This window comes from Ammodytes marinus, assembly GCF_949987685.1.
Source record: "Ammodytes marinus genome assembly, chromosome: 20".
Taxonomy (NCBI): domain Eukaryota; kingdom Metazoa; phylum Chordata; class Actinopteri; order Uranoscopiformes; family Ammodytidae; genus Ammodytes; species Ammodytes marinus.
The window spans coordinates 4346978-4373734 of NC_137224.1; the positions used below are offsets into that span (position 1 = coordinate 4346978).

The following is a 26757-nucleotide window of genomic DNA, read 5'->3' on the forward strand; positions in this document are numbered from 1 at the left end:
CACGGAGGAAACTGCCTGACTGGTTTTGACCAATAGAAACGGAGCACAAGAGACCACTGACCAATCCGATTCAGCGGCGAGGCTGCACCGGCTACGGGAGTATAAAGTGCCCCGCCTAGCTAAAATCATCACTCACTCCTTACGCTGGATTCATAAAGACCAAGCTGTGAGATTAGGTGTCTCTTCCTCTTCTTATAACCAACCTCCTTCAGACTTCACCGTTTCAGCAAACATGGTGAGTTTAAAAAAAAAATATTTAGGTATATTTTTATTTTTTTAATCAGTTGTCATGTGCCAAATTAAGCCAAATCAAAGCTCTTGGGCGTGTCTTCACGTTGCGGCCTAGTCTGCTCATGTAACTGTTATATGCGGAAAAAATGCGACACAACCTGCGATAAAAAAGTTCATATATAAGACCATTAACTAAACTGCGTTAACAATGTTTTTTTTTTTTTTACTGTACTTTTCATGAATAAAGCGTAATTCATTCGGGACCATATTGGACTTCAGGCGGTGCTGCCAGTTTCCAGTATTGTCCGGACAAAGGCCTGGCTTTGATGACACTGCAACCAGTCAATGGGGCCTCTTTATACTTAATCTATCATGTTATAAGTTATGCATAGGCTATTTACTTTTCATGTACAGATGTGTTTGGCTGGCTTTGTCCATAACATACCCTCCTACTTGGGAAAGTGTAATTTATAGCCTACACACTTTCATTACATACAGTATGTGAATTATCAGCCTCACTATTACATTTTCATTTCTTAATGGGTTATTGTTCTTATCAGTGGCATTACAGGTGACCTTAGGCATAATGTTTGTTACAAAAGAGCATTTTCTTTCTCCTAAGATCTAAAATTGGCTCTATATCAGTCTTCAACATGTGAAGAGAAGCCTTCAGCATCTGATAATATCTATTACACCCAGGGGACTCCTAAAGATAGCTTCTTCTTAGCCAATAAAGTCTATTTGCCTTGGTATCATTTTCTCAATGATTTGTTGTGCTTTCTCCACAGCGCGAGTGTATCTCGGTGCACGTTGGCCAGGCCGGCGTCCAGATTGGCAATGCATGCTGGGAGCTTTACTGCCTGGAGCATGGGATCCAGCCGGACGGACAGATGCCCAGTGACAAGACCATCGGAGGAGGAGACGATTCCTTCAACACCTTCTTCAGCGAGACCGGGGCCGGAAAGCACGTCCCCAGGGCTGTGTTTGTGGATCTGGAGCCCACTGTCATCGGTAAACTATATTTAAACATAGTCCTAGATGCTGTTGTTCAATACTCTGGAAAACTAGTGTAAAATAGTAAAAAATCAATATATAATATGAAAGTTGGGTGTCTAAATAAGCTTTGACAAAAATTTGATTGAAAATAAATATAAATATTATAAAACTTAGTTTTCAAGTTTCAAAAGAGCTTTTCTACTGTCCCACTGTTTGACAGGACTATGTGGGCGTGGCCGTATCAAACTGTCTCTGTGGCAACAGTCATTGTTGTTATAGAGAGTTCGGCCAGAGAACTGCCATGATTGGTTCAAAATACTTATTGTCTAATAAGAACCAGAGCATAGCCTACCTCATTAAAACCAAACATCTGTTTATCAAACTTAAATGATAATATCCTTCTTTTGGATTGTTAAATATGCCTTATTCTTTACAGATGCTAACTATCAACTAACTTTTGTGGATTTGGGTCTACAGGGGCTTTAAAGTTTGTTTGCGTAATATCAAATTCTCAAGTTATTTCTGATTGAATATGTCTCTTCAGATGAGGTGCGCACTGGGACCTACCGCCAGCTGTTCCACCCTGAGCAGATGATCACCGGTAAGGAGGATGCTGCCAACAACTACGCCCGCGGACACTACACCATCGGCAAGGAGATCATCGACATAGTGCTGGACAGGATCCGCAAACTGGTGGGTAACTTCATACCAGGACGGATCAATAAAAGTCTTATAAGGAACTTTTAAATGTTTATGGTACAGTCAAATTGTTCCTCTAATGGTCATAAATGACCTGTAACAGCAAACGAGACCATCAGTGAATTATTAATGCATCGGAAGGGTCCGATTTCCCGGGATCTCAGACAAATCGATTTACATCAGGCATTCCCAGAACACTTTTAAATACAAAGTGCTTTACAGGGCAGATTAAAAATGTATGCAAACAAATCAAAGTAAAAACAGCAAGAAATTCTTAGAAGTTCTTATAACCAGGATAAAAGTATGTTCATAACGTACAAACAAAATCTAAGTAAAACTACAATACTTTTAAACATAGTTAAAAAGTAAAAACGTTCTGATAAAACTGATTTTTTTAACTGAAATTTTAAAGAAGTTAGGGATGATAAATGACATCATAAATGTATCTTATATATAATCCCTCTCTCTCTCTCTCTCTCTCTCCCTCTCTCTATCTCTCACCCCAGGCCGACCAGTGCACAGGCCTTCAGGGTTTCCTGGTATTCCACAGCTTCGGCGGAGGCACCGGCTCTGGTTTCACCTCTCTGCTGATGGAGCGTCTGTCCGTCGACTACGGCAAGAAATCCAAACTTGAGTTCTCAGTCTACCCAGCTCCCCAGGTGTCCACCGCTGTGGTGGAGCCCTACAACTCCATCCTGACCACCCACACCACCTTAGAGCACTCTGACTGTGCCTTCATGGTCGACAACGAAGCCATTTACGATATCTGTTGCAGAAATCTCGATATTGAGCGTCCCAGCTACACCAACTTAAACAGGCTAATCAGTCAGATCGTGTCCTCCATCACTGCCTCCCTTCGTTTCGACGGTGCCCTCAATGTTGATCTGACGGAGTTCCAGACCAACTTGGTGCCCTATCCCCGTATCCACTTCCCCCTGGCCACATACGCCCCTGTCATCTCAGCTGAGAAGGCTTACCACGAGCAACTAACCGTGTCCGAAATCACCAACGCTTGCTTCGAGCCCGCCAATCAATTGGTTAAATGCGACCCTCGCCACGGCAAATACATGGCGTGCTGCCTCTTGTATCGTGGCGACGTGGTGCCCAAAGATGTGAATGCCGCCATTGCTAGCATCAAAACCAAGCGCTCCATCCAGTTTGTTGATTGGTGCCCCACTGGTTTCAAAGTTGGCATTAACTACCAGCCACCCACTGTAGTTCCTGGTGGAGACTTGGCTAAAGTACAGAGGGCTGTGTGTATGTTGAGCAACACCACCGCTATTGCAGAGGCCTGGGCTCGTCTCGACCACAAGTTTGATCTGATGTATGCCAAGCGTGCGTTCGTTCACTGGTACGTGGGTGAGGGTATGGAGGAGGGAGAGTTCTCAGAGGCCAGAGAAGACATGGCTGCTCTGGAGAAAGATTACGAAGAGGTCGGAGCTGATAGTGTGGGAGAGGGAGAGGAGGAAGACGAAGGGGAGGAGTATTAAACAAACAAGCATGCATTAACCATCATGTATTAATCTCTTAAACTGTGTCCGTGCCATTTTATTCATGTGAACAATTAAAAGTTTGTTCCTTCACTGCACTTTTTTCTCTCAAGTCATTTCACAAAGCAGAAATACTTTTTGGTAAGAACGTCATTGTTTATAGAATATTCTGATTTAAAAAAATCCCTACATCAAACAGGTCAATGAGGCACACAGGCTCATACATAGATAGAAATTCAAAACTTGAAATGATCACGTCGATTTATAATCTGCTATAATGGAGCGGGCACACAAAAGATATAGAAAGACAGACAGAAATACTAATCAATAGTAAATTAAAAATGTGTATAAGAAGTTTTCAATTTATTTATTTAAAAACAGGGACAGTGCATATGAACATTTACATATAAATATGCAAGATTATAGCCATTATAATTTCCAATTTTAATCCCTTTGGCAGGTTGATGTTAGATATATAAATTACACACGTGACACATCACAACACAATCAATAACAAATAGCCTAGGGAGGCTATAACAATAAAATAGTACAATAAAAAATGTTGCTCATGACAAACAATTCATCTAACACATCTGGAGTATTAATAAATATTTTTTAGTCTAATTCAAATAAATGGAGAGTAAAAAATGTACTAGGCCTACATTTTCCTAGTTATTGATAGTGAGTGGACCTGGAAGCTGATATGGCTACAGCCGCCTAGTTTAACCCTGTGTTAAAAGCGTGGGGCCACTGATTCACTGATTCTGTTAACACTTTGACACTAGGTGGCGCTACAGCTCCAACCTCTCTATTTGTGTGACTGTGTGGGCGTGTGCACCAGCTGGGAGGCTGGGAGAGGGAGACCCTTTCAAATCCTCCTCCACTCACCACCGTCTAGAAGTGAGCGTTTCACTTTAGTTTTCATGACGCGGCGGCGGACGGGTCGCTTCCCAGTTACTGAGACTAGCAGAGGAGCTAACCAGTCAGCTAGCACCCACCGACCTAACCACCGGCTGTTTGCTCCGGTTAACGGCTATATTATCGGTACGTAACGTTTCATTACCTTATTGTGGATATGTGTAAAGCTAGTTAAAAAACACGCTGTATCTCTATATGGTTCGTAAGCGTTATCGTTAACCGGCTAGCTAATATTAGCTTTTAACTATTGCTAGCTAATGCTTATCATTAGCGTTCTCCAGTCCCCATAATAGGCTATATTTTTAAATATGAAAGATTATATAGATCTTATCGGCTGATTTGGGCAAAGGCACCCCAACACAACCCACTACAGAACATGTCAATTGTGTGTTGGTCTTTTTTTAAATAAGAAATACAAATCAGTAACCTGAAGGTAAAACATATTGATTCGCTCGCTAACTAGCTGGTAAATCGTTTGTTTATGTTTCGTTTTCTAATCCAACTATCGCCACCTGTTCCTCAGCCTGTTTCTAAGGTGTGATAAGCAGCATAGTTAAGACTCAATTTTTTTTTTTTTATTATTTACTCACTGAATTTCATTTAGCCACGCCCTGAATGCTTACTTTACTACACGATAACATGTTTTTAAATCTAAATATGTGTAACAGGTGATGCATGTAACAAAGAAACAATGTTTTCCTCTTCTTGTAATTGTTCTGTAGATCAGGGGTCACTATCTCAGTCGCCATCTGTACCATCAGTAGGATTTTTCCATTATTTAAAGTAGTTCAATTTTACTTTTTCACTGGACCCAAAAACACAAAATTGTCTCCACAACCCAAAGTAATAGATGTTGTAATTATCTACAGTCTTTGTTATGTAAAATTGGTGGCAAAAAAAATCTTCATTCTTACTTGCCTAGAGCTAAAGGAATTATGTTTTATTTTATGATTTGTGTAATGTAATTTATTTAGTGAGAAGAGACCTACAAGTGTAAACAAGACAACACACAAGACAGGACAATAAGGAAGTATGTTTGAGTGAGAGTTACGGTATTCAAGTGGTTAGTTCCTGCCTGGAAACGTGTCCGCAGGTGTAAACGTCTCCACTCCTCTTGAGTCTGCTTTCACTTAAGAGGACGTGGCTCGTGGCTTCATGATATTTTTAGATTTTAGTCTGGCTCTTTTTCCTGTTATCAAGTGGGCCTTTTCTGATTTAGTGAGATGTGTTACGGTGATAGTCATCCCCCCCACACTGCTCGGATCTGATAGTAACGGAACTGGAAAGATTTCTGTTGCTCTCCAAAGGGTGGGTTGCTGCTATTATTGCAAAGCTGGCTATCTCTCAACCAGATCCCTGTATGATTACTTTGGTTTTGCAGCCTCGCTTAGACGCCCACCACATTGTTGCCGACTACATGGAAAGTATCACACCGCCTTGGGACACTGTTATTGTGAGATATTATATGACTTTCTCCACTGGGGATATGAGACCGGCTGTTTGGACTATATTTAGTGCAAGTTCTAGCTTGTGGCAGACAGTCAAGTGTGAATTCAGAAACCTGTATGTGTTATTAAGGGAATTATTTTTTCTTAAAGCTGCAATGCGAGTGAGAGATAAAATAAGATGAAAATTTAACCTTGATAGTAAAAAAAATTCCTCAATTTGACAAAAGATGGTAATTTCACAATGAGATGTGTGGCATGCAGAGAACATTACATGTGCTTTTTAAACCAGCACTTTCCACCGGTAGCTTTAACAGTCTGTGTTTACAATGTTGTGTGGACTGTGGAGGAGTTCAAACACTTTCAGAAGACAGTGTGGAATATGACACCTAAGGACAATAACACTTTAGAAGAATGGATTGAGTATTGTATGACTCTCTCAGCTTTTTATGGGGACACACAGGAGCAGTGAGGGCTGACTGTGGGAAAAATAACCATGGAAAATTACAGTATCACACACACACACACACACTGCTGGGCGTGGGCCAGGGGGAGAAGGAACAGTGACCCGTGGCCTAGCTAACTTTAATGAGTACTTACTGTTACCATTGCTATGGAAATGGCTCCTTTTGGTCGGCTCCAACTCTCAGACATGGCAGGCAGCTATGTATTATTTTAGTTCTAGTATCTCCAGATAATGCTCAGGTCATGTATTTAACACTGTCGCTGCATCTACATGAGGTAAGCCATCGGTGATCGCGCATGAAATTTATACCTCCAGCTGTACGTCCAGGTTTTTTTTTTGTCGTAGATTAAACAACCTAAACATTTCTTGGGCGTTTATTGGGATTTTTCTGAGCTCCTGCGCCACTGTCGGGGGCAAGACTAGTTTGTAAACGCTGCCATACTGAGAAATACAGAGAGAGTTTTGTGGAGCTGATGGGCTTAATCAACTTTGTTTCAACTCGTTTGCCGATGGCTTGAATGTAACCGACATCCATTTATGTGAAAAAGTTACACACTAGAGCTTTAAGGAGCATAGGCACAGAACTTTTCACTCTTATCAACACCTAATGTATTTCTCCTCCCCTCCCCTGTGTTATTTCCTCCAGGCTATGACGCGGTGGTGGTGACCCTGTGTCTGTCCAGGGCCGTGAGATGACCACAGCTGTGTGTAGAGGAGCGAGCGCAGCCCAGTGACCCAGGCATTAGAATGGGCAGGAGAGTCTGGTGCTGCTGCTGGCCCGGCCTCTTCTCCACTGCTCTGCTCTATGGCTCTCTGGCCCTCTTCATCTCCATCCTGCACAACGTCTTCCTGCTCTACTACGTCCAGACCTTCGTGTCCGTCTACAAGATCGATAAGGTGTCTTTCTGGGTGGGAGAGGTGAGTGGCTTGAGTCTGTACAGCTGTGTTGGTTAATACGTGACACTGCACGTGCATAGGGTAACATTTTTGACTTATGGCTATCATTTTGAAACGTTGCCAGTTGATTACTTACATTAAAACAATTCTTTTTTTGCATTACATTTCTTTTCTGAAATGTTTGATAAATATGCTAAACTTGGGCAATATCTTCCTAGTTCCGCGTACATTTGCATCTATTTGCAAAAACAAAAATGGAGGTCTAGTTTATCAATAAGCATATTGTGTTTTTCTCTGCTGCTCCACAGACAGTGTTCCTGATATGGAACAGTCTGAACGACCCTCTGTTCGGCTGGCTGAGTGATCGCTCCTTCCTCAGCTCTCCTCAGTAAGTCTCTCCATCCTGACATATCTTTTACTTACCTGATGTGATAAGTAATGTTTCCTTCCACCTAATTTAACTGCCTACAAGGATTCCCTAAGCAAGGCTACAACGGATATTAGTCGACGAGGATTATAAATGACTATCAAGTTTATATTAGCTATTTTTTTTGCAAATCAGATCAATGGCCATACTTTTTCAAAATATATATTTTGACAAGTTGAAGATGTTATAATTAATTGTCATTTCTATTGACAAGATACAATTACCTGGGCTTTTGCATTTAGCCAAATGATGTTGCAGATGTACAAGGAATACAATCTAGGTTTGTTTCAGTTACACATCCTCTTTTTAAAAGAGTGAATCAATGGTCTCTTTTTCTACTTTGCCTGTGACTTCCTTGTTCCTGTGATGTGTATCAGCCCAGCCTAGCCGACCTATCAGACTCTCTCTTTCACACAATGTTACATAATTGCAACAAAAAAATAGTTTTGCACCTCAGAGACATTTCCCTATAATATATTTCAATTGGACACAGACTGTATCTTTGTGTGAAATGATTCTGACATTTAGGAATTCATCTCCTTTACATCCCCATGCCCTTTAAAGTTAACAGAGGGAGGATCGTCAAACATTGGGATGCCATCTGTGTTCGCATTTCATCATGATTTCGCAAACGTTAACACTGTTTTAATAGGGAGGTGACGGAACCAATTTGTTCTGTTTGAACTATTATACCTGAGTGTTATAACTAAGCTCCCTTTAACCGGATTACATGGGTGTTGTACTGTTCCCTTTATTATGTTTGTCCTTGTTTGTTCATGGTGTTTGCCAATTCTCAGTTTCATTTGGGAAGTTAAACAGTTTAAAATCAGCCACGCTCAGGTGTTAATACATCTTCCACTAAGAAAACAGACGCTGTATATAAACAATGACTGTCTCCATGGAGACCGTTTGATTCGGCAAAGCTCATAGAATAATTATATCATAATGAATCAAAACAAAATTGCACAGCAACATGAAACCAAACGTAAGTCTAGAATATGTTTGTAAACCAAACTGTGAGCCGTGCAGTTATAAACAACAACAGTGAAACAGTAACTTTTCAGCTAGCTTTCTAACTTCAAACTGTGTTCTCAGGAATCAAATTGTTATGTTAGGAAATGTGTTTAATTACTTATGAGAATATATATCTTATGAAATATTCACTAATCTGACACACACCCAAAGTTACATAGTGCACCTTTCATTTGTTTGTAAGCAAAACCGACATTCAACAAACAAATTCAAACACTGACCGATGCCATGGAGACCGTTTGATTTAACCACGCCCACACAGTCCTCTTGTCAAACGATCTAAACCGTAAAAAAGCTTTATAGTTTCATAATTTCATGAACATTTATTTTCCACCAGCTTTTAGTAAAAGGTAGCCTGGGAATCCAGACCCATTTCTAGAACGTTATAGGATTTGGCCACGATCAATAGACCTTCCCAACTCAAGGGGCGGCACCTATTCATATATTGCCCAACTTTGATGTCATATATTGATTTTTTTTTTTTTTACTTTATTAGATGCAAATTAATTTGTTGTTGTGTTGCTTTTTTCTCCTGTCTGTCCTCCTAGATCGGGCCCTCAGATCACGACTCCGGAGGTGGTGCTCCGGCGCCTGAAGGCCCTCTCCACCAATGGGCCCCTGTTTGCCCTCTCCTTCCTGGGCTTCTGGGTGGCGTGGGCCAGCCCGGGCCTCCAGTTCCTGCTGTGCCTGTGTCTGTACGACGGCTTCCTCACCATGGTGGACCTGCACCACAGCGCCCTGCTGGCAGACCTGGCCGTCTCCACCAGCGACCGCAACCGCCTCAACTTCCACTGCTCTGTCTTCAGCGCCCTGGGATCCTTCTCTGTGTTTCTGTCCTATTCGTTCTGGGACAAGGAAGATTTTTACTGTTTCCGGCTCTTCTGCGTTGCTCTGGCGGCGTTTTCCATAGTGGGATTTTTCCTAGTGTCTCGGTTGTTACGAGATCGTTTCCAAAAGGAGGTTCTTCTGAGGCAGGATGAGGCGCAGACACTCAAAGAGTAAGGCTTGTATTTTTTTTTTTTTTTTTTTATTAGGATCATGTACAAAATACATTAAACTCAAACAATGCGAAGAGATGGTTTTGTACCACATTTATCTTCAAGCTAATTTCCAACTCTATTCTCCGAGGAGGTGAACAGAAACATATTACATCCAAAGTTAGCTGGAGAGCTAAGCTAATGTTCACAAGACTGGACACTTTACTACATTTTCTTTTCCACGTGGGAGAAAATCTGTTCTCTTTTTGGCACTCGGTTGTGGTTTGGTTTAGTCAAAGCTCACACTGATATACTGTCAAGATGGTAGAGTGTAAGAGCTCTTGAAAAGCTTCCATAAACACTTCACTTGACTTAGTCAAACAGGTGGTGTACTCCTATAACAATATCATAATAATGATAAATACTAATGTGGACCACACAGCTGACCAAAAATGCTTATTTTCACTTTTTCCATTACAAACTGTACAAACAAAATATTTTTATACACAATTTCAAAAATAAATAAGAAAGAAAGTACTTTAGTGCACTTGTAAACCAATTACGGGTTTATTTGAAACAAGGACTAATTATGGAATTGATTACTCACACCCAGGCCTGCCCACACAAATGGCTGGGCCCCTGAAAACCTCCAGTCAATGGGCCCCCCTTACCCATTACTCCTATCAACAATGAGTGTGAGTGCGCTCATCCCTCAATAAACACATACATGTATTTGTAGAGAGACTATCTATCTTATCAACCAGGGACTTGCAGTGACAGTTGGGGGAGCAAGGGCTCATTATTATTTTAAAATAGTAGCACATTTCTGACTAGGCCCAGCATACCTACCTACCAATTTATTTTGATTCCCTTACACTCACACAATTGTTTAACAGATCAACAGATCTCTACAAAATAATCAGTTCACACAGAGACATTGTTCTTCTTTAGTATTCACTAAAGCAAACAGTTATTTCACAATTTGCACGTTTTCTATGCTACTAGTTACTGGTAAGATACATTTACACTAATTGACCACCAAATATTGCACTTTTTTGTATTTCTGCACATGACATGAAACTAAATCATTTGAAATCTTTTGGTGGTATTGTTGAAACAAATAACTCTTAAAAAACAACATCAACAACAAATTCTTCACACACAAATGAAAAAAAGGCGGTTCTCTACATGAATAACCAAACCAACCTACCCTTCAAAACTATAAAGTTGGCTTGCAACATTTAGGCTTAGTTCATTCTGCTCTCATCACTACAACAACACTGAAATCATTACAAAAAAGTTCTTAATCTTTGAATTCAAATCTGTCCCTTCAATTATTTCCAACTGATTTGTGCCTTGTGTATTTCTTTGCATAAAGAACTTTTTAGGTCTATTTTTATTTTTAGAAACAATACAGAAAGCAGGATCTTGGTGGTTACGGCAATAATTAAAACAGGATGATGCTGCTCGTCAGCTTCATTGTGGTATGACCCGGCTGGTTGGTCAATTGGCCAGGTTTGTGAAAAACTGGTCAGACCTGGCTGGTCGTGTCAACCTGAAGACTTACGTCAAAGCCTTTAGAAGTTATAGTCCCCAAAGGGAAATTCTTTATCACAAAAATGTACTTTATGGGGAGAGACACTTTAAACCTGTTTGTAGACTCAGGAGATTCAGGACAATGACAGAGTAACTAGCAGGGTTCAACATAACTTTTTTTTCCTACTGGCCCGCCGGGCCAGTGGATCCGAGTTTTACTGGCCCCTTGTATATTTTCACTGGCCCTGCACACACTTTTTTTCTTCTTCATAATTTAGTGTCAATAATTATAATACCTGTATTAGAAAAATAAAGAAAGATTATCGCAGTTATCACTTTCGCTCAAGTTGACTTTAAAAATAGAATAGAAATCCGAAAATCAGTGGGTTATGCCGTTTTTTTAATGGGAGATTTCACCGTGTATGTGAGTTCACGTCTGGTCGTGAGCGCGCTGCAGCAGTGTCACTTCTCCATGAAGTGTCAGCTTCACATATAAGAGTCCGGTGTGGGACCATTTTTTCAAACTATTGATAAAAAACAATGCAGTGCAAAATATGCAGCATAAGTTAAACGCTCGTCTAAGACTATGACGTTAAATCACCTTAGAAACACACAATGCCTTCGTCCGATCACAGCAGCGTTTCACCGTGTGATCTCGCCAGCGAGTGAGCCGCCGCGCAGATGAACTGTGGTTTGTGGCTAAAATAATAACCGGGGATATTCTCCCCGTTAGCGATTTCAATGGGAAAGACTTCCGCGATCTGATTGAATGTCTCGAGCCTGAAAACACAGTGCCAAACTGCGCGACTATAGGAACTGTACAGTGAGCGGAGTCCCTCCGTTCGTTTCTGTCTACAACCGACACAATCACCGGAGACGCATTCACAGCGTTTAAATAACGCCTCTCATTTGTATTACCATTGGGGCTTGGATGCAAATATTGTAACATTACGGCGGCAGATAAAGGAAAAGCGCAGTTATCATTTTCTGCGCCTCAACCTCTGCTGTGGGAAGAAAGAAAGGGGGCAGAGTAAGTCGATTGATTTGTCGACTCGCAGGCGGACGGTAGGCAGCTCTGCCAACGGTGCCTGTCAAAACGCCCACGCATCGGTTGTCCACTGGCCTTTCATTAAAAAATATATTTTATATTAGGTTTATTATATTGAGTCTTAAATAAACACTGCTTTCATTACGACTCAGAACGCGCATTTCAATGAACCATGATGTAGTCTACAAAAAGATACTGAACTGTGATTGGCCAGTCACTGGCCCGGGCGGGACAGTGACTGGCCAATCAACTTGCCCTGCATATGATTTTACTGGCCCCGGGCCATCGGGCTATACGTTATGTCGAACCCTGAACTAGCCTGTCCTGTTTATAAGAATGTAGAAGAACTACAAAAGGTACCCAACCTGTTTTTTTCATGGGGTCCAAATACTTTTCACAACGACACCCAGACACAAGTAGCAGGTAGGCCTACATGTGTTTTCCGTGAGCAGGAACGACTCAGGAAATATAATCCAGACAACTGTTTAATATCAAAACCCAATCTTGTCACCATTTGGCACACAAAGGGTTAATAGGATGGATTATGTTTGAAACCGTACACTCCGCTGTGCTCAATCTGAAACATGTTGAACATTTCTGCTTTTCTACTGCTTTTTAAATGGCCGTAAGCGGAGCCGCAGCTCTGTGTAAACACCCAACTTTGAATAGATATTGACATAAATATCTAAAAACCTAAAAATAAAGTTTAGCTTAGTTAGGTTCTTGGCTTCCAAAGACCATGGGCCCCCCAAGTGGCTGGTTCCTAGAAAGCCTTCCCACTTTCTACCCCATATGGGCGGCCCTGCTCACACCCATTCCTTGTTCAGACTTTGAAGTTGTGGATTTCTTTTTTCTCTATCTCATCTTTCTCTCTTTTATTCCTTTCTGCCCTCTCCCAGTCTGAATGTGGGCCACGCTCCTCTCACCCAACCAGAGAAACCTGTCACCATCAGACAGTACCTGAAGCAGCTCTCCAGGCACAAGAATTTCCAGTGGTTTGTGTCCATGAACCTTATTCAGGTAAAATACCAATCACATTGAATGTGCTACATGTGCTAGTAAAGATTAGGACATTTGAACATAGGTCAGATCATTTCGCACAAAATGAATGTGATTCTTTTCCCAGCAGCTATATAGATGTAGTCAGCATTGATTCATATATTAAATATATAACAATTTAAAAACTAAAACTCTTGTTAACTCTATTGACTCTAGACACTCCCACAGCTGTCCAAATATGTTGTATCAGTTCTTATCGTTATGTAACCTTATAAGTGAATCATTTGTCCATTACTATTATGTTGTCACAGTGTGATTATCTGGAGAGATAAATGCTTCCACTTTGTATAGCCCAGAGTCAAACAACTATATTATAGGGCTTTAAAGTGAATACATCATACAACACACCCTGTCTTCAGACCCTTACAAATATTAACAATCTCTAATTCATTCCCCATTCCCCAAGGGGTACAAAGATTTTAAATATTTGTTTAACTTCCCCTGAGTTCCAAACCCCATACTTCCATACTATTTAGTATGCCAGAAAAAGATTTAGGATTTCCCAATACATGCACGTCAATTGTAGTATGCTAAAAATACACAAATACCCCACTAACTCTAATAGCATTTTGGAGAATTCGTCTTTATTCTTAACATCTCTCAACATAATGAAAAAAATCTTCCTTATTTGTTTTTTTTTCTCTCCTGTGGCCCTAAAGCTCTTCTGTACTTTAGTATGTAGTGTAGTAAAAAGAAAAAAGTATGTGATTTGGAATGCAGGGTTCATTTTCTGGCTTCCATTGTGTGTTTGTGTCACTGCGCCCCCTGCAGGTGTTTCACTGCCATTTCAACAGCAACTTCTTCCCTCTCTTCCTGGAGCATCTGCTGTCGGACAACATCTCTGCCTACACAGGTTCAATCCTACTCGGTGAGAAAACGGGGGAAAAACTCGCACATTCAACTCTGCTTAATCCATGTTAGCCAGTGCCTAGAACTAGCTTTAAATTACATAGAAGAAGCATGACATACAGGAATGTTTTTATATTCATAATTATCCAATAATTGCATGAATATGTGGATGCAGCATTTTTGGTTCCACTCTTTTCCAAACATCCCTTTTTTCAAAAAAATATATCTCCTGACTTTTTAGGTACAGATATAATTGAGACTGAACTACATATTATTATTTTTATATTATTTGCTATTTGTCCCTTTTGTTTTTTTTACTCCCATTTCTTTCAGAATGACCCTCCTTCCTTGCTTGTATAGCCTTTTTTTAACACCCCTCTGCTTGTGCTCCCACGCAGGCATCTCTTACGTTGCCCCCCACCTGAACAACTTGTATTTCCTGACACTGTGCCAGCGTTACGGTGTATACGAGGTTATCCGCTGGCTATTTATGCTCAAACTGGGACTTAGTGTGGCTATGCTGCTGGCAGGGGCTGACCACATTTATCTGCTGTGCATCTTCATTGCTAGGTATGGCCACGCACACACGTCAGCACACACATCAGGCATCCGATGTGTGACCGCTTGTACTTTGCTTGTTTAAAAAAGATATCCATTTTAAAGGTGCAGTCAGCAATTCTGGAGACTGGAGAATATCTCCTCACTATCTGCTACCTGTCCTTACTGAAAAAATCCAGTGTTAATACACAGCCTAGGCTCTGTAAACGGGCTTGTTGCTAGCTTCAGTGGGCCCCTTTGTTTACAGTACTTACAGGTAGTGGATCGTGAGGAGATATACACTGAATTTAACAAAAAACATTCTCCAGAATGGCTGACTCCCCTTTTAGTATAAGTCAACATTTTATGCATGTTGTATCCAAATATTGTTTGAACCGTTTTCTTTGCTACAAGACTTGTTTATATCCTGGGAAAATATAAAGTTTGTCACTCAGAATGAGCTCAAAATCTCACCCACAATCATTTGCCTGAAGTTGCTTTCAAATGTGTACAGCAGCCACCCACTGCCCTACTATCAATAGCCACTCAATTTGAATAAAAAAAATTCCCTCCATCCAAAAATAACTACCAAAAACAAAGATGGATCTCTCTACTCTTCCTGGCTGGGCAGACAAACACTAGATTCTGTGTTGCAAAGTACAATAGTTGTTTATTTAGAAAATGTTCTTGATGAGGCCAAATTTATAACCCTTAAAGGGATTTTGTGCCTTTTTGAAGTTTTACATATTTTCACTTAGTAATCTTATCCGATTGTGGATGTCAAACAAACATGCAGTTCTTATCTCCGCAGCTGAGCCCTGATGGGAGAGTGTGTTAGTCGCGCTTGTGATAGTTGTGTATGTGTGTGAATGCTTTGGTTCTCAAACCTTCAGGATTAGCCGATACAAAAACATACCAACCACTACTGATGAAGTTGTAACACTAACAGCAACACCTAACCCAAACCATATTAGCTCTAAACATGTATTTCTCAATGGAAACTAGCCTCTGCAAATAGCAAAATGGTGCCATTATACAATATGAACAACAGTTTTTTACAAACTGTATCACATCTGACCCTTCCTGTGTGAATGTAACATGGCCTCTCCTCCTCCCAGTAACCGGGTGTTCACAGAGGGGACCTGTAAGCTTCTGAAGCTGGTGGTTTCTGATCTGGTGGATGAAGACTTTGTGGTCAATCGTCGTCAGCAGGCCGCTTCAGCGCTGCTCTTTGGGATGGTCGCTCTGATGACCAAACCGGGACAGACATTCGCCCCGCTCATCGGCACATGGCTGCTCTGTGCTTATACAGGTTTGTTTGTTCGTTAAGGATCCTTATTTTATTTCTAAAGGAGTATATCAACATTTGGGAGAAGAAAAAAACAAATGCTAGTACAGAGCTAAATATGATTTTGAGTGGTTCTTCTTGAGGTCTTTACTTCTATCTTTACATTAGGACAATGCAACGTGCATGTGAATTTATATCATGAAACTGCAGTCAAACAGAAAAAAAATGTAACTTCCTTTTTTCGCTTACATAATAATCAAAATAAAGAATAATGAACATTAGTAACTGATGGGTCACTGAGTTCTCTATGGAGGAAGTGAACATAATGACCTGGTTTCATATTCTGCTCCAACCACTGCTTTCTCACTTTCGATATATTCTTTAATTATTTATCACTTCAACTGTGTAGTATAGTGCCATTGAGCATATGTCAATGTCCTGATTGTTTATCTCTGGCATTGAGATCTGTCTGTCTGTTTGTTAATGTAAACAGAATAGCCCTTTGTTATAAATAAAGTGAACTGAACTAAACTGATTTTTCTTGTCCAGGTTACGATATATTTGAGAGGGGACCGGTGAAGGACTCTCTGGTGTCCGTGCCTGACGTTGCCTCTGACCCGGGCACGCCGCCCCTCCGCCTGGGCTGCTTCTACATGTTGGTGTTTGTGCCGATCACCTGTGCCCTGCTCCAGCTAGTAGCCTGGTCCCGCTTCACTCTACACGGCCGAAAACTGCAAGGAATCAAGACCCTGAGGCAAGGGGCTCAGCACAACCACCTCATCGATGTCAAGGCCATATGAACTGGACAGAGCCGTCGGAAAACTGCACACAGACACTTTTAAATAGTCAGTTTTTTTTGTAAACGTTTGATAAAAACGTAGAGGAATAGTCAAAAGCCTTTTGTGATGCTTTCGCCGTGCAGCCAAAAAACCCTGTGTGCACAAATATATGAACCACTACACAACATGTGGCTTCATGGACAGAGGGGGGGGGGGGAAATGCACAATGGGTTTGCCAAATCCTACTAGGAAATAACATGAAATATTTGTTTAAAAAATGTAACTTGCCTTATTTTTTATACATATAATTATTTACATATATTTATATTTGAACAGATGACCAAATGATGAAGCAGAACCAATCAGTCCTTTTTTGGATATAGACTAAGCTTTTCATGGTGAGCGCCAAAGATGTGGTTGACATCTTTTACAAAAAAAAAGTGTTTGTAGCATAAAGCATACTGTTAATTCTGGACGCTCTAGCTGCTAACTACTTGCTCTCTTCGCCTGTACCATCTGCCTGGTTCTAAATAGAGAAGAGGTTCAACACACAGCCACGGTTCAGATATCTAACAATGTTATTATAACACAATTAAGAAAAATGTGCTATTGACACTGCATGGAACCTGCACCTCAGAGCCTAAATAATTCTTTAACATTTCCACAGATAAGCCCTGCCAGTTTTGATGTTGTTGACAACTGTATTTTTGGATGTGTCCCAGTGGTGATGTTTTTGCACAAAGCTGCCATTCGTCTGCTGTACTTCTTAACATTCTGGTTGTGACACTTTATGTACTGTGATTATGAAAAAAATTATGAAATGATGCTGGTAACTTTCATCGGCTTACTTTTGTAATTTTTCAGAATATTCAAAGAACGTGTGGCATTACAACAAATAAACCTATGTTCGAAAACAGCTATTTTTATGCTTTGTTTTTGAGATACAGAGTCATGCTACTGATGACTGACCCTTTATGGGGGGGTGTGTTGTAACTTTGACAAACTTTTTATAAGAAGAATGGTCTGTTAATGTATAAGGAAGAGTGCTTAAACATCCCCACAACAGATGGTAAAAAATTTAGACTTCTCTTTGCCTGGGAATAAAAATGTCAACCCAAAATTCTTGTTCCATGTGCCAATGCAGGGAAGTGAAAAGCAGATCCTGAAACTCAGGCATTTCTCACAACCACCCAATGATACACCAACCAGTTTCAGTTATGTTCCCGAATAGACTATATTAAGCAAATATGGACCAAAATATTGTTGTGCACATAAAATACATTTATATGCAGGTTAGGAGAGCATGTGAATGTTATCTTTAAGATAAATGGGACCCTCCTGAAGGCAGTCCTTCCTTGAAGAGCTGGAGCAACTGGTACAGTCTGTTTGATTGTACTTCAGTTAAGTCACCCACTGCTGTTCAGGAATGTCTAATGAAGGTAGGACATTATTCCTGCAAAACCTCAGCCCTGATTTGAATGCGCCAAGGATTTACATAGGGTAACTGGGAAAGATATATAAATATACTAATACTAAAGAATATCATTTTAAAAGTTGCTTTTGTTCTTGTATTTTCATTTTGTACTTTTAATATAGAAAAACAATTGACATTTTAAATGCAGCATTGTTTACACACCTCCTTCACTGCTAAATAGCCTTTATATTCCAACGTTTTAAAATATGCGTGTATTCTAAACTTTTTTCAGTTTTAAAAGCTTAAATACTTCCTGGACACTTGCTTTCTTAATAACTCTAAAGTTTGACGGCGAATAGGCCAACGAGGAAGTTTAACAGACTTTTAGAAATAATGTATCGTCGAACAGCGCCAACTCTTCACACTGTGCGAAGCCGGAAGTAGCAGGAGGTCATGCTCTCGTAAAGTTTTCACTCTGTGGCGTAAAGCGCATGCGCATGGTTTCTGCAGGCATTGTTTTAGCCTAAATATTGACTGGATTTCCATTTATTTTATTCTGCGGTTAGCTCCTAAATACTGTGTTTGAAAAATAACTACTTTGTGTTAACTTCAATGGACTAACTATAACAATACTGCCCGCGCGCTATGTAAATAGTTTCAACGTAGCACCAGCACTACCTACAACTACCCAGCATGCACCGCGCGTTATGTTCAAATGTTTGTTGAATCTATCGTTTAGAGCTTTCGACCGAAACATTTCAAATTCGTTGATTGGGTATCAGATAGTTTTTTGTGTGTTTAAATGTAGCACATGCGTTGTGTTGATGTGTTGAATGTAGCTCTGCAGAAGTACCGTTACTGTAAACAGTATGTCTGGGAATCAGTTCCTCTACTCAGACTGTAAACGGGCAGTACACTCATGGTTCTCTTCAGATCGCATAAATCTTTCGCCTTTTACTAAAGATTTCCGTGGGGAGGACCAATATGAGTTCGATTCAATTTTTTGATGCCCTGCTTCGGCGGGGATTCCTGAAATGTTCAATAAAACTTAATACTGGAACGCGGAACGTAAGGTTACATTCAGAAGAGATCCGGTGATCGAATGTACCAATTTACGTATTTCTGGTTTGTGCTTTGGCCTTTATGTTGCTAAAAGTATCTCGTTGATTCTATGGTTAAGGTCAAAACTGTAGGACACACTCACTACTATCATTTTTAACCCTTGTGCCCCTTTCGAATTTACTTTACACTCACCACCATCGTGCCAAAAATGTCCACGCTCACAAAAAGTGCTATCAAATCATCACACATCAATATTTTTTTTCTGATTTTTTTTGCATAAATCTCTTAAACAACTTCTCACCGACTCAAAACTACCGAACATTCAATCATTTTCAGGATTTTAACCCTTTAAATGCCAGTTTAAGCATTTGCATTATTTCAACATTTCATACCAAAAAACACAAAAAATTAATTATTTTCCATATAATAAATAGTAGGGGGATGTGGTGATTAGAGTATGGGATATGTCAAAGATTAGCAACCAATTTGATTTGATTGCATTAGTATTTTTTATGTAGTGCCAGATGTAACATAAAGCACCCTCTCACATCCCCCTACTATTTATTATATGGAAAATAATTATTCTTTTGTGTTTTTTGGTATGAAATAATGCAAATGCTTAAACTGGCATTTAAAGGGTTAAAATCCTGAAAATGATTGAATGTTTGGTAGTTTTGAGTCGGTGAGAAGTTGTTTAAGAGAATGATGCAAAAAAAAATATTGATGCGATGATTTGATAGCACTTTTTGTGAGCGTGGACATTTTTGGCACGATGGTGGTGAGTATATAGTAAATTCGAAGGGGGCACAAGGGTTAAAAATGATAGTAGTGAGTGTGTCCTACAGTTTTTACCTTAACCATAGAATCAACGAGATACTTTTAGCAACATAAAGGCCAAAGCACAAACCAGAAATACGTAAATTGATGCATTCGATCGCCGGATCTCTTCTGAATGTAACCTTACGTTCCGCGTTCCAGTATTAAAGTGTAACTGCACCCTTTTACTTGTCTTTTGAGATAGAAGCTGAATTAAATCACTATGTTGTTAAGGAACACATATATGCTGGTGTTAACATTGAAAAAAATTGCAATATGTTAAATATCGGCAATTCAAGAAATGTTTTGTATTGTAAATTATTTTAGAACTTTACTAAGATTTGAAAAAAACTTTTTTCCATCGGGTTCGAAAAATGACGTACTACTGTACTTTTGGTACAGTAGTACGTCATCACGTCGCCGCAAAGCCAGTCACGCTCTTCACAGGTCTATGGCTGATCCATGAGCTACTACTGTTATACCATCCCTCCAAGGATGTTATTTCGGGGGTTAACACACTTCACTTCTATCGGCAGTGTGTCTGCATTATCTCACACTGTATAACACACACACACACACACACGGACCCGGACTTGTTCATTACTTCACTTGATTGACACACGCTACCGCTCGCTCGCTCGCTCTCCTCGCTCACACACAGACACACACACACTGCCGCTCGTTCACTTGCGCTACTCGGTCTCCTAACACTACGATAGAAACACCCGCCAACAATTTAGAATAAGAAAGTCCTCCACCTCAGACGACCCATCTGTGTGGCATATGAGCTCACTGTGTAGCGATAGTGCCGTTAGACTTTGTGTCACTATTTTTCAATGAAGTCATGTCATTCAGATCTTCCTGAGTGACAGCTACTAGCAGCTAGCCCCCTCCTTCACAGACACCGCGCGCCCCCTCCCTCCCGAAAGTCGGCCGGCTGATGTCGGAATGTTTAAAAACAATGGTTCTCAAACGGAATTCAGAATCCATGGTCTGAAAGCATTTTTCAAAATCGTGCAGTAGCTCAAACAGGGGGTGCAGTTACCCTTTAAGTTTTATTGAACATTTCAGGAAGCCCCGCCGAAGCAGGGCATCAAAAAATTGAATCGAACTCATATTGGTCCTCCCCACGGAAATCTTTAGTAAAAGGCGAAAGATTTATGCGATCTGAAGAGAACCATGAGTGTACTGCCCGTTTACAGTCTGAGTAGAGTAACTGATTCCCAGACATACTGTTTACAGTAACGGTACTTCTGCAGAGCTACATTCAACACATCAACACAACGCATGTGCTACATTTAAACACACAAAAAACTATCTGATACCCAATCAACGAATTTGAAATGTTTCGGTCGAAAGCTCTAAACGATAGATTCAACAAACATTTGAACATAACGCGCGGTGCATGCTGGGTAGTTGTAGGTAGTGCTGGTGCTACGTTGAAACTATTTGCATGGCGTGCGGGCAGTATTGTTATAGTTAGTCAATTGAAGTTAACACAAAGTAGTTATTTTTTCAAACACAGTATTTAGGAGCTAACTGCAGAATAAAATAAATGGAAATCCAGTCAATATTTAGGCTAAAACAATGCCTGCAGAAACCATGCGCATGCGCTTTACGCCACAGAGTGAACACTTTACGAGAGCATGACCTCCTGCTACTTCCGGCTTCGCACAGTGTGAAGAGTTGGCGCTGTTCGACGATACATTATTTCTAAGTCTGTTAAACTTCCTCGTTGGCCTATTCGCCGTCACACTTTAGAGTTATTAAGAAAGCAAGTGTTTTTTTCTTTTTCCTCCCGTCAGCTGTCATAAGACGAACCCAAAACAACACACAGCGGGACTCCGCGGCCCGTTGATAAGGAAACAGTAGCCTACACTATAAGGTTTAACAAGAAACTTTATAAAGACACTTAAAAAACGATCTCTGCAGAATGTATCAACTTTTTCATTCTTCTTCTTCGATGTCTTAGTTGTTGTATCAACGTTACAGTGTATGCAAGCACAATACAAGTCGAGTAAACAGAAACCACATTTAAAAATTATAGTAGGCAGTAGGCCTATTGAGTGTGTCGTGGAGTCACTTCCTCTACTCAGATCATGGAGCAGCAGTACACTCATCATGGTTCTCTTCAGATCGCATACATCTTTCGCCTTTTACTAAAGATTTCCGTGGGGAGGACCAGCATGAGTTCCATCTAATTTTTTGACGCCCTGCCTCGGCGGGGCTTCCTAATGTGTTCAACCTAAAACTGCCAAAATGTCTTTGAAAGTTAGTCTACCACGGTTTAATTCCGTGCCAAATCTTATTTCTTACACTTTTTATCCCAGTTCAAATCTCCATATAAAATAATCTAAAAATAATGTCCTCGCATTTCTGAAAAATACATGGTTGATTGTATTACATATGAAGATCCAGCAGAGAGCGTACCACGCATTCGCCTAATATGGTTAAGAAGCACCCAGTTTACAGCGGCAATAAAGGCACCACACAACCTACCAATAGACCTCATTGAGTTTTATTGACATTTACTCCCATATCTTGTCCAATAGTCATAATGGTTTCATATATTAACCTTTTAAAAATACTATCCTCTGCTCCTTTGCACTGCCTATCATGAATTTAAAATAACCTTATAATAATGATGCAATATATGCCTTAAATGTCACCACACAGTCAACTTTGCCTTTTTTAATTCTACACGTTTGTTTAACTGATATTTTTTTTAGTTTTTCCGAACTGTAATGTTAAAAATGATTCACCAGCATGACACTGTTTCCACTCCACCCCTCAGTCCAGTGAGGTTCCATAATAAGAATGTTTCAAAGATCCAGAATACACTGGGAAGTTACGGTTAAAGTCAGACTTCCCATTTTTGTGGCTTTTAGTGCATGTAATGTATCATCTGTTGACTCTATTTGGTAGAAGAGAAACACACACACACACACACACACACACACACACACACACACACACACACACACACACACACACACACACACACACACACACACACACACACGCACGCAGTAGAGAGAACAGGAAATGTGAGTGTGGTAGGCGAGCAGAAACAATACATGTAAGCAGCTGTTAGAGCTCCTTAGATACAGAGCTGCTTCAAGGTTGTCTGACAGATGACGGGAAACCTTTGGAAACAAAATCAGGCAAGTAGAACCATATTATCCCACACACTGAACCTCCTTGGTATGAGAGTATGGGATGTGATTTTCTCTCATAGTTTGACATGATTTTAGCTTGAAAAAAAATGAATTATTATTCATTTAAATTTTATCGGCTCACCCTTCCTTTTGTAAAATGATACTGAATTAACAAATTCATCATGTTGTGAGTTAAATCTAACTTGGAAATGAGTCATAGTGCTAAGTAAAGTTTTTATTTTTGTTGTTGTTAGTTAACATTTAATTTTCTGTATTTTGTTTTATTTTGCATTTTTATATGAATTTTACAACACCTAATTTGAATTCAAAAAGCTTTTATTATTGGCATCTATTGTAGTAGACAGTATTGTCAGATTTCACTGCGTTAGAATAAGTCAAAGTAATTCACAGCTGTTCAAATTTTAAATATAAATGTTGTGATTTCAAATTATGTCTACAACAACCGAAAATAACTCAATTGCACTCTCACATCTTGCTGTGTCTTTTTTTTTAATTGTGTGCGCTGTAGGTCACAACAAAGTGAGTGTTTGCATGGATACAAGAACAACGCGGTCCGATAAGGGCAAACACTGAGATTGCCAGGAGGCGTAGGACTGGGTGACTGAGTCAAGGTTGGTGCCGGCTTCCTGTTGTGTGGTAAAGCAGTTTGTGTTCAGTCGGCTGCTGCTTGAGATTGAAATTGTCTTGCTGCAAGTGGAAGCAGCTTCCTGTCTATCCCTTTGCACACACACACACACACACACACACACACACACACACACACACACACACACACACACACACACACACACACACACACACACACACACACACACACACACACACACACACACACACACACACACACACACACACACACACACACACACACACACACAGACTCTTCTTACCTCTGCCAACCTCCGACCTGCATAAACTTTTCTGCCACAGATATAAATATCTCTGTGTATTTGTGATTTTGACTTTCTTATCTATCTATCTATCTATCTATCTATCTATCTATCTATCTATCTATCTATCTATCTATCTATCTATCTATCTATCTATCTATCTATCTATCTATCTATCTATCTATCTATCTATCTATCTATCTATCTATCTATCTATCTATCTATCTATCTACCAACCATGTGTGTAAATTACTGTAACTGAGACAGTGACATTTGCAATCGCTTTTCCGAAAGCCACACCAACCAACTTCCTATTTCCTCTATCCCCAGAGAGAGATGTGGACACAGCGTCTGCATTAACACAGCGAGGCTTCAGTCAGTCAGCATGGAGTTGGTGTCTGTGCAGCACGACTTTGAATACACGGCCAAGGACGGTCGCACTGTGTCCATCAAGCCCGACGAGAACTACATCCTGGTGTCCAAAACCAATGAACACTGGTGGCACGTCCGCAAAGATCTGCACACCAAGCCCTTTTACATACCCGCACAGTATGTGAAACAGCTCCCAACGCTTACCCAAGACTCTCCTGGGCCTAATAAGTTGGATTTACAGGAGTGTGTGACTAACAGTGAGCCAATGCAAAAGGCTAATGTAATGGCAGTTATTCGTGGAACCAGTAAGGCGGGTTCAAATCCCACACACAGGTTCTCGACTTTTGGTCTATGCGAGGACTTGCCCCTTGTAAAGCTGTGTGAGCCTCCGAAAGAAGAAGTACACACGACAAGAATTCCGGATCATTTAAGTAAACACAACACAACAGAAGAAATTATATTGACGTCAGCACCTCCCAACGCTGATTGCGTGTATGCAAAACCTCACAACTTGGTCAAGAGGCCAAAGGTCAAAAACAGACAAAAGAAGCAGTCGAAAAAGCCACCGCGAGACGTAGATGTAGTAGAACAGCAACAGACTTTTCTACATGATGAGGACATACACTTCCCTTCGCCGCCTCATTCGCCCATATACGACACCATACCGGAGATACACATCCCAAACTTTGACTTTCCCGAGCCACCTGGTCCAGATATTTCAGAGGAGACGCCAATGTTTGAGCAGCAAGATTTAAGTCAAACTGAAGAAGCAACTTTTTCTGCTACCGATGCATCTCACACTGAAGAGGTAAGGATTTTCATTCATTGCAATATTACAGTTCTCATTCATCATTCTGTATTAGAAAGGTGGGGTCAGTGATTCTGGAGAACGCTTGTTGACAAATTAACTTTTTGTCAAAATCAGTGAATATATTCTCTGCTACCTGTACTGTGTACAAAAAGGGGGCCCACCATAGCTAGAACATGCCAGTTTACAGAGGCTAGGCTGTGTATTAACACTGGTTCTTTTTTTCAGTGCAACACAGTACGGACAGGTACTGACTCCACCTTTACTGTACTATCTCCCTCAAGCGTCAGGTCAAAATGTGTCACTGTGTCTTGTAGCCAGCAGAGGGCGCAGTTTTATCATTGTACTATGTCTGCTACAGTTCAGTGACAGGGGAAGTTTCCATGTTTGGATAAGATAAGATGAGATAAGATAAAGGAACTTAATTGTCCATTACATTACATGAAATTCAAATTTGTCATTGACATGTTGGCACTCTAAGAACAAACAGTGAGAAAAGACTGAAATACTAATACATAAATGTTTAAAAATATATATATTTTGGGCAGCACTGCACATGGACTTGGGGGTTTCGGGGTTATTTCATTATGTCTATGTTTAGTATAGCCTAGCTGTAGCAGAGAAATCAAAATAGTTATTATAGTCCCTTACATACCCTTTGTTTACATGTCGTTTACAGAGCCTAGGCTGTGTAGACTGCATTGGTCCAAGTAGAGTGAATTTACTCTATATAGGTCAAGTTTCATTAAAACGGTTTACTTGAATAAACATAACAGGTTGTATGTGTAAAATATTGAGCAGAAAGAAATTGTAGCTGTCCTCAACCCTGGTGGAGTAAAAGTATATAGAAGTAGCAGGAAATGGAAAGAGTTGAATAAATATTTCACAGCTGCTTTTATGGGAAGGGTGATGTAATCCTGATTTTAATTGGGCTTTTCTTTGAATATGAAACCCGCAAACACAGCAGACACATCCTCATAGAAACAAGCAGCAACAGGATCTAACGCTGGCACGATTCCACATAAACTTAGAAAGGATTACAGAAGTTAATCCACTTTAATAACACCTGTTTTAATGACTCTCAAAGCGCTTTTCTTCCAATGAATAATGAAATACCTGAGGGGTGAAATAATAGTCGCTGGTTTCTTTGAATGAGGTTTTAAAGACATATACATATGCGTCATCTGTCTGGTTTCACCATAGTGGACCGGTCCTGCTTTAAAGATGTCACATTATGTCTGTGGGAGAAAGCGGGTCATCCACTAATCATAGGGTTGGCGGTTCAATTCGTAGTCTATTATGTCTGTTATGTTCTTTAATTGTACAATTAAGAAACATAGAAAATAGTTGACTCTATACCGCTTGGTCACATTTTACTCTTTAGAATTCAGAATGTATTTATTAGTGTGAATGCTGGAAGTATTTAGGGTAAGGGTTAGGGTTAAATATTGTTAATCTTATTTTTTAAATTATTTTACTTTATTGCACCGTGGGTCGGAGATAAATGTATATTTTCAGTTCCTCTCTATGTCTGGCACATAT

General features: G+C 40.2%; 3 protein-coding genes across 5 annotated transcripts in view; all 3 read left to right on the top strand.

Moving 5' to 3' along the window:
- Positions 1-159: 159 nt before the first annotated feature.
- On the top strand, positions 160-3416 carry LOC307267123 (tubulin alpha chain-like; the record flags this gene model as incomplete). The annotated part of the gene is made up of 4 exons (XM_080049353.1): positions 160-235; positions 1020-1242; positions 1772-1920; positions 2433-3416. Exons 1-4 carry the CDS (start codon positions 233-235, stop codon positions 3414-3416), a joined length of 1359 nt encoding a protein of 452 aa, XP_079905479.1. The 5' UTR covers positions 160-232.
- Positions 3417-4340: 924 nt separating this feature from the next.
- mfsd13a (major facilitator superfamily domain containing 13A) lies at positions 4341-17580 on the top strand. The gene is made up of 9 exons (XM_080049352.1): positions 4341-4460; positions 6892-7163; positions 7451-7530; positions 9150-9599; positions 13062-13182; positions 13993-14089; positions 14469-14640; positions 15726-15919; positions 16445-17580. The coding sequence occupies exons 2-9, from the start codon at positions 6993-6995 to the stop codon at positions 16693-16695; spliced, it is 1536 nt and encodes a 511-aa protein (XP_079905478.1). The 5' UTR covers positions 4341-4460; positions 6892-6992; the 3' UTR covers positions 16696-17580.
- Positions 17581-23708: 6128 nt separating this feature from the next.
- Positions 23709-26757, top strand: part of arhgap27 (Rho GTPase activating protein 27) — a 28291-nt gene continuing 25242 nt past the window's right edge. For 2 of the 3 annotated variants that reach the window (XM_080049345.1, XM_080049347.1), the window contains exons 1-2: positions 23709-23756; positions 24366-25215. In XM_080049345.1, coding sequence (XP_079905471.1) covers positions 24421-25215 — 795 coding nt within the window. In that variant the 5' untranslated portion in view covers positions 23709-23756; positions 24366-24420. The remainder of the gene's footprint in view (positions 23757-24365; positions 25216-26757) is intronic. The other variant, XM_080049346.1, reaches the window with a different exon arrangement.